Source organism: Chiloscyllium plagiosum, unplaced genomic scaffold, assembly GCF_037043375.1.
Source record: "Chiloscyllium plagiosum isolate Xiang-an unplaced genomic scaffold, Cpla_swu_hap1 HiC_scaffold_49, whole genome shotgun sequence".
Classification (NCBI taxonomy): Eukaryota; Metazoa; Chordata; class Chondrichthyes; order Orectolobiformes; family Hemiscylliidae; genus Chiloscyllium; species Chiloscyllium plagiosum.
The window spans coordinates 13107322-13116079 of NW_028270187.1; the positions used below are offsets into that span (position 1 = coordinate 13107322).

The window sequence follows — 8758 nt, forward strand, 5'->3', positions numbered from 1 at the left end:
GGCCCCTTTTGCCGCCGTTTCGTCTATTGAGCTCCTATCACTATCTGATTCAGATGTCTCTCTTGTAGGATTCACACCAGTCACCCAAGGGAGCAGACCAAACCGGGACATGAGACCGCTTCTCAATGGGGAACGGGACGCGTCTTCCCAGTGTCCAAGGCCAGCCACTCCCCCTGGTGATGGAAGAAACTCCCGGACAGCCCCCAATTGTGAGAAACAAAAGCTCACTCACTTCAATAATTTCAGTCCAAGACCAAAAATCTGAACTAGTAGTGCCGCTTTATTTGTACACTTGCAAGTGGGTGCAATGTCTAATGCCAGGTAAGACGATGACAAATGCACACCAAATCCAACAAACTCTCGAAATATATACAGTTTGAATCCCCATATTTTTTTCTTATTTCATTGTTTGCCCCCATCCTCCGCTTACGTCATTCATTTCCTTAAGACTGATCCCACAACTTCTGTTTATCCGGCCTTGTCCGTGACAAATGCATATCTCTGCCCCCCCCCCCATAAGGTTGTTTGACGTCATCCCATCCTTTGCTTACCATTATCTACTCCCTCCATCTGCGCTGCCCCTCACAGCATCTTATCACGAAGCCCTTTTAATTGGGGTTTGTTCCTGTGTCTCTGTACAAGTGTGAAACGTACTGTTATCTAGTGCCTGTATTTCTACCATTATTCTGTAATCACGTCTCATGCTGACATATCATTTTTAACGGATTATATACTTCCTCTATGTAGTTCCCATTCTTGTTAACTCAGCTCTTAGCTGAGAAACAATCATAGACTAATGTGAATTCATTTACTCTGTATCAGAACTTATAATTTGCAGAAATAACATTAATTCACCTATATCCCACAAGTGGCAGAGTATATGTGGAGTTTTTAATCGATCTATGATCTATGATCGTGTGCAATAGGGAAGGAAACTTTAAAATATTCTCAAACGATCGTGTTCACTATTAATGCACTGACTCTGGAGAAAGTAATCATGTTTTATCAGTATATCGGGGTGCTGTTGAAATGTGAAATAAATGATTAGTTGCAGAGTGCAGGGTTTGGCGCCTTTTTTGTTTTCGCTTGTGTTTAATGTTCAGAAGATTCCATTCAGGATCAGAAATGGGCAGATTCCAGGAGGCGAGGTAAAGGGAGATAATGTAAATGGTACACGTTTAGTGCAGAAGTAAATTAAATCGAGCATTCGTGCATTCTTCTGTGTTTAAACTCTCTTTTTCGGTACATATTGGCGGGCTTTTCAAATTGGAAAGAAGGCGGTTGATGATTTGGCGCCGGTACTTTCCGCCTTCCTCCCCGTGCCCTCTCCGGATTGGGGAATGAGGCAGATATCTGATTGGGAATTGAAACAACATTAGGAGGGGCTGGACAATGGGACCAATCAGAAACGGCCGCCCCACCATTCCTCCGGAAGGTATAAAAGGCCGCAATGTGGGCGGAGTGCAGCATTCTCTGTGAAAGTGCTTGTGACCATGTCCGGAAGAGGAAAGGGCGGTGGGAAAGCTCGCGCCAAGGCGAAGTCTCGGTCGTCCCGGGCTGGCCTGCAGTTCCCGGTGGGCCGTGTTCACAGACTCCTGAGAAAGGGTAACTATGCTGAGCGTGTGGGTGCCGGAGCGCCGGTCTATCTGGCTGCGGTGCTGGAGTATCTGACGGCTGAAATCCTGGAGCTGGCCGGCAACGCGGCCCGGGACAACAAGAAGACCCGCATCATCCCCAGGCACCTGCAGCTGGCCGTGCGCAACGACGAGGAGCTCAACAAGCTGCTGGGAGGGGTGACCATCGCTCAGGGCGGGGTGCTGCCTAATATCCAGGCCGTGCTGCTGCCCAAGAAAACTTCCGCTGGGGGCGCTGCTAAAAAATGAAGAGACCATCCTTGAATCTGACAACCCAAAGGCTCTTTTAAGAGCCACTCACAGCATCTGTGAAAGGAGCTGAACACCCCGGTCTGTCGGATTGAATTACCTTCATTTAATTGGTATCGGTGTCAGTCCCTGCCTTATTCGATACTGTACTGTCATTGTGTAGGATCGAATATGAAACCTTCATGACCGTTCACCGTTTGAGCCGTAGCACGAGGAGCGTGAAAAATGTATCATGGAATATTGATACAACGCAATCTTAACGGTTGTAGATGTCTGTCATCTCGTCTCTTTAATTATCGTCTTATAAATGAATCACTCTGTCTCTGTACTACCCGCTCACAGGCAGTTTCATTTTATCTGCATTTCGGAAGAGCTGAATTGCTCCAGTGCCGCCAGTAAGCTTATGAGTGGTCGCTGATTCTCGGTGTTTTATTCTCGGATGAGTTCCTGTGGAGGGTCCTTTCTCTGGCCGTAGAGAGGGAGCAGAATTGAGGCAACAGTCATTTTTCAGCTGCTTCGAGTTGGTCAAGTTGCTGTTTAATACTGGACCAGTTCGGGAGCTACCCGCCCCTGTGGGGTATGACCCTGATTTTGATCTCTGGCAAACAGAAGTGAGTCCACATTAGAGTGGTGCTGGAAAAAGCCCAGCAGGTCAGGCAGCATCCGAGGAGCAGGAAAGTGGACGTTTTGGGTAAAAGCCCTTCATCAGGAACGGCTTTTGCCCGAAACATCGATTTTCCTGCTTCTCGGATGCTGCCTGAACTGCTGTACTTTTCAAGCACCACTCTGATCTCCAGCATCTGCAATACCCACCTCTGCCAAACAGAAGTGCCCTGTCTTTGAATTCCACGGATAGATTCATTTTACAGTTAAATTTCCCATACACCAAGGGTGTTGTTTGATTGCACAGTGCACTGAATGAGACTTTCTGCTGTCGTTTCGAAGCTTTCAAAATGAACTGAGATCAAACCAGAACAGTTGCCTCACTGCAAGGGTCAGTCAAATAGCACAGAAACAGATCCTTCTGTCCAACCAGTCCATACCCAATATAATCTCAAACTAGACAAGTCCCACCTGCCTGTTCTTGACCCATAACCCTCCAAAATCTTAACAATGATATACTTATCTAAATATCTTTTCAACATTGTGACTATGTCCATATGCAGCACCCTCTTTCAAAGTTAATTCCACATAATCTATACTGTTTTTTTACAAAAAAACTTACTTGTAAAATCTTTTTCCTTTTACCTTGGACTAGATTGGGTTGGGATATCTAGTCGGCATGGACGGGTTGGTCTTCAGGGTCTGTTTCCATGCTCTGACTCTGTGTCTCATAGTCTTGCAGTCTCTTACCCATCAAGATCTTAGGCTCCAGAGAACAGAAGTCCCAGCCTATTCTTATTATGGAATCCCTCCATTCCCATCAACATCCTAGTAAAGCTTTTCTGAACCCTTTCCAGCTCTATAGTATACTTTTGATAACAGGGTGACCAGAACTTAATACAGTAATCCAGAAGAGGACTCATCAACATCCTATACGACTTCAATACGACCTTCCAACTCCTGTACTCAAAGGTCTGAGCAATGAAGGCAAGCACTCTAGATATTTTCTTCACCACATTGTCTACATGTGAAACAAAATTCAAAAATATGCAGCTGGCCAACTAGGTCTCTCTGTTCAACAGCACTACCCAAGGCCCTACTTGAAATGGTATACGTCCTACCTTTGTTTTGTAAATATGCAATGTCTCAATAACTCCATCTGCCAGTCCTCACGTCATTGATTTAGTCAAGATTTGTTTCTAATCTGAGATAGCCTTCACTGTCCACTATGCCACCAATTTTGATGACATCTGCAAAATTACTAACCATACCTTCTGTAATCTCATCTAACTCATTTACTTAAACAAGCAAAAGTGGACCCAGCACCGATTGGGGTGGAACATCATTGGTAACTTGCGTCCAGTCTAATAAGCAACTGTCCACCTCCTCTCCATCTCCTGATGTTATGCCAATTTTATATTCAATTGGCACGCTCAACTGAACCCCATATAATCTAACCTTGCGATTTCGTCTACCATGCAGAATCTCGTAAAAGGCTGTGCCAAACTTCAAGTCGATAATGTTTACCACAGTGCCCTCAATCATCTTGGATACTCCCTCAACAATCTCAATCAACTTTGGGAAATATAATTTCCTTCTACAAAACAATCCTGACAATTCCTAATTATTCCTTGCCCTCTCCTACCACTCCTCCCTAAAACCATACAATTGAATCCTATCTTTCAGAATCGCCTCCAACAATGTACCCATCACACAAGTCAGACTCGCAGGTCTATACTTCCCAGGCTTCTCCTCACATCCCTTCTTAAAATAATGGCAAAATATTACCCAATATTCAATCATTCAGAGTGTGTCATGATCTCCCTTTCAGGGCTGGGCTCTGGAGAGAATCCTTTGTCCCTGCTTTAACTGGGTTTTGCATGAATAAACGTCCATTTGCCTGAGTTCTGCCTGCCTGCTGAGTTTGCACTCCTTTTCAGGGGAAAAGGCTTTGACAACAACAACAACAACCTATTTGATCTTTAAGGTGCCCTACTTTCTTTCTCCCTCATTGTTAACTTGCTTTGAATGATCTTGTAGAATATCGTTGAATTATGCTTAACCTTACCTGCCAAGACTATCTGATATTCCTCTATTTGATTTCCTAATCTCCCTCTCAAGAACGCCCTTACTATTTGCATACTGTTCAAGAGATGCTTTTCACCCCAGTTGTCTATGTCTAATATATGATTTGCTAAGAAAACATTGACTTTGCTGGTCCTCTGATGCTGTGCTTCTCCAGTTTCATTTTTATCAACTCTTACTGTCCTTACTAAAAACCTTACATTTATCCACATTATATTGCTTTTGCCCATTGACTTCTCTTCAACACAATCACAATGCATATTCTTTCACGCCTCACCATTCAACCCAGTTTTATCTCATCTGTCAATCTGGAGATATTACATTTCATTTCCTCTTCTAAATCATTGTGACTGTATTGTGAAGAGTAGGATTCTAATCACGATTCTTGCCACAACTCCTCGTCACTGCTTGCCATCGAAAAAATGATCCATTTATCCCCTTTACGTGTTTTCTTTCAGCCAACCAATTTTTTTTAATCCATCTCAACACCATGTTCTTTATTTTGTTTTATGTGAGATTTTGCCAAAAGGAACATCCGAATGATGCCATCTGAATATCACCTCTACTCCAGCAGATTTGCCAAGCTGAGAACATAAAACATTATGACACAGGAACAGGCATTTCGAATCCATGTTAACTTTGTTTGGTCGCAATCTTTTTTTTCCGCAGACACTCTGGAAGTATTTTTTTTCCTGCAAGCTGAGTGGCCTATAGTTCCTAGATTATCTGTAACTTGCTTTTCAAATAGATTGGTCACATTAGCTAACTCACAATCTGTGGAAAATATTACAATGTCAATGGAATCTTGGAATATGACTATTCACTATATCTGTGACCACTATGTTAAGTACTCTGGGATGTGGATGACCAGGCCCTGCTGTTTCCCAGCTGCAATCCTATCCATTGTCCCAACACAATTTTCCAAACAATACTGATTTGTTTCACTGAACTCTGTGTTCCCCAACATTCCTGGTGCATCATTTGTGTCGTCCTTTGTGATCAGAGAACAACAGTTATGTATTTGGTTGGATATCCATTTTTGCTCCCTATTATGGACTGCCTCTTATTGACCTTTGTGTTCACCAATTTTTTCAATTTCCTCTTTACACATTTATCAATACTTTAACAGTTAGTTTCTTTTTCAAAACATCTGCATGCTTATTCCAGTCCTCATTTTCTCTCTCTTAATCAATGCCCTTTATCTCATCATTTGCTGAATTCTAAATTGTGGCAAAAGTGAGGACTGCAGATGGTGGAGATCAGAGTCAAGATTAGAGTGGTGCTGGAATAGCACAGCAGGTCGGGGAGCAGGAAAATCGATGTTTCGGGCAAAAGCGTTTCATCAGGAATGAGGCTGGAAGCCTCCAGGGTGGAGAGATAAATGGGAGCAGGGTGGGGCTGGAGAGAAGGTAGCTAAGAGTGTAACAGGTGGATGGAGGTGGGGATGAAGGTGATACGTCAGAGAGGAGGGTGGAGCGGATAGATGTGAAGGAAGATTGGCAGGTAGGATAGGTCATGATGATGCTGCTGAGCTGGCAGGTTGGAACTGGTGTAAGGTGGGGGGATGGGAAATGTGGAAACTGGTGAAGTCCACAAAGTTGATTATAAGCTTACTGAATCCTCTTGTAAGGATGCTGCCTTGAAGAAGTTCTCCTCTCTCCACAAAATCTGTGAGTTTCTCTCTCACTGCAACCCCCAGGTCATCTCCTCTGCCCTGAATTCTAAATTGTTCCCAGGCTTTATGTTTGTCTGTTTATTTTCTTCCCAATTTGTATGCCTATTCTTGGGATCAAATATCATCTCACAGAACCCTAAAGTTCTGTTAAGTTTACAAAAGTAATACAAAAGCTCTGTAAATTGTAAAACTTTCCAAACTCAGGGCAAGCTCCATCTGAAAAGTTAAATGCAGTTGATGTAGGGAGACATCAGCTGGATAGAGGGCAAGTTTCTCTCTAAGCCACACACAATAATCACTTGGAAATATCTCCCCTTTCCTTCACTGTCGCTTGGCCAAGACCCTGGAATTCCCTGTTCATGGCATTGTAGGCAGGACATGGACAACAGCTATTCCAGAAGGTGGCTCACCACCGCCTGCTCAAAGGGGAATAAATGCGAAGCTCAGCCAGCGACGTCCCCGTCCCCAGAGTGAATATTCAAAAGTACCTGGGGTCTATCATTGTGGCATACAATACATCACAAGGTTTCTGTCTGCAGCATACCTGACACTAACATCTGTTGTCCGCTATACACTCAATCGAAGCATAGAGACGCGTTATTGCACACCCCTGCTCAAGGTCTGATTTTTGCACAGAGGCAGCTCCGAGACCAGGATTGATTCGGGGTGAGTTCAGGGAGAACCGGGGGCTGTTTGTAAGAGGCCGAGCGGAGCAGGAACTGGTCCCGGAACTTGGAGTGAGCGGGCTGGGGGGAAGAGAGAGGCCTTTCTCGGGCTGTGTGTGGGCCTGCTGAGGGAGGCAGAGGGGGAAGGAGCTGCTGTGGGACATTCTTGGGGTTTTTAATCCCCTAAACACTGATGGGAATTCATTGTTTGGCTTCTGTTTCCCGCTGTTTGTTGCGATTCGACATTGAATTGTAGGTAATTGAGGGACAGTACTGTATATCTAAATGAGATAGTAGTGCCCGTTGTTCTTCCTTCAACAGTTAGTGTATTGGGAGCTGAATATTGAACTTTGTAATCATTCCATTTATGGCGTTATGCAGTTGTTGTTTAGTTTTTTGTACCTTAATAAACTCTTTTAGAATTTCACAATCAGAAAAAGATTGGGAGGAGCTCAGGGTTCGAGTGTAAGCTGGCCTTGCTCTGTTCACATTGCCCTGTTTAAAAACAGAATTATCATGATCGTGACCTGAATGTTGCGTTGATCAGTTGATGTCTTTCTACTCAGCTAATGGTGAGTATACAGGATATATGTATAAAAATCTCTTGACTTCCTCCAGGCAAATGATTCATGGACCAAGATATTGTAATATTTCCTCAGTACAAAGCCGAGTGAACAGCTGCTTCTAACAACTGGCAGATATGTTACTGTTGTCCGATTGGAGAACGTCCTTTCCACAGTCAGTGGATTGAGTCAGACACACATTGAGCTCAATTTCCACAAGTACACATTCAGTCCAAGAGTCAAACATAACTGATGATTTTTAAAAATTTCTCCCTGTACTCAGTGCATAACAACTCCGTTCCAATAAATGTCATTACGCATAGTCAATTATCATTTGCAGCATCAGAAGAGGGATAGACTGTATCCTCATATGAAGTAGACATTCAGGAACTTCATTAACTCCACATATAGTAAAGGCAATTTTAAAGTTACAATCAAGGTGAACAAGCAGATCATGCTGTCACATTGTTACAGCAAGGATTTCTGGAGGAGATATTGAGTACAGATATAGAAGGAAACTTTGGCATTATCACTAACTGAGAGGGACAAAATTAATCTTTTGATAAACAGAAGTCCTACGCGCGCGCACACACCATTCTCTCTCGCACAGCTACTGACTGATTTACAGTAGTTGCAAATTTGTACACCATCCTGAAATGCTCATTACAACATCTAACAGTAATGAAGATCAATCTACACTGCAACTAGCAGAAAACATGACATTAAACTGTTTTTACTCTCAGATCTCAAGTCAAAGAAATTTACAGCACAGAATAAGTCTCTTCAAATTATTAAGTCTGACTGATCAAAGACAGTGTATAACAACATAATAGTTAACTGAACTAACAATTCTAATCCATTTCAACCAGAATTCCCTTTCCACTAAAAATATCATGGCAGCAGAGAAGCTGTCGTCCCCATCTGTATCAGAGTGTGTTTCTCCATTTCATAATTTTGTAGTTGTTTTCTTCTTCTGTCCAGCAAAACGTTTTTTTTATTATTCCATATGCATTTCAAAGTGTGTTTCGATTTTCTGTGAAGAGCCCTGCATTCTTTTTGACTCTTCCATCGATGCATTAGAAAAATGCAAGGAATCGGCGTGTAGTTTTGAGAAGAAGTCAATGGAATCGGATGGTTGCCATATAAAGTGGTGCAAAAAGATAGAAAAAGCCAAAATTGGTATCAAGTTGCACAATTTTTTTCCAACAAGAGTTGATGGTTCAATAGATTGAATTTGACAGTTCAAATAATCTTCACTGAATGGTGGAATTCTCCTCTTCCTCT

At 42.9% G+C, this 8758-nt stretch overlaps 1 protein-coding gene across 1 annotated transcript; it reads left to right on the plus strand.

Annotated features, from left to right (window-relative positions):
* Positions 1-1493: 1493 nt before the first annotated feature.
* Positions 1494-2483, plus strand: LOC122544629 (histone H2A-like). Its single transcript, XM_043683953.2, has one exon. It carries the CDS (start codon positions 1494-1496, stop codon positions 1881-1883), a length of 390 nt encoding a protein of 129 aa, XP_043539888.2. The 3' UTR covers positions 1884-2483.
* The last annotated feature ends 6275 nt before the right edge of the window (positions 2484-8758 follow it).

What these genes read in the sequence shown, in the direction of transcription:
- LOC122544629 (XM_043683953.2), top strand. Translation starts at nt 1,494, where the DNA reads ATGTCCGGAAGAGGAAAGGGCGGTGGGAAAGCTCGCGCCAAGGCGAAG.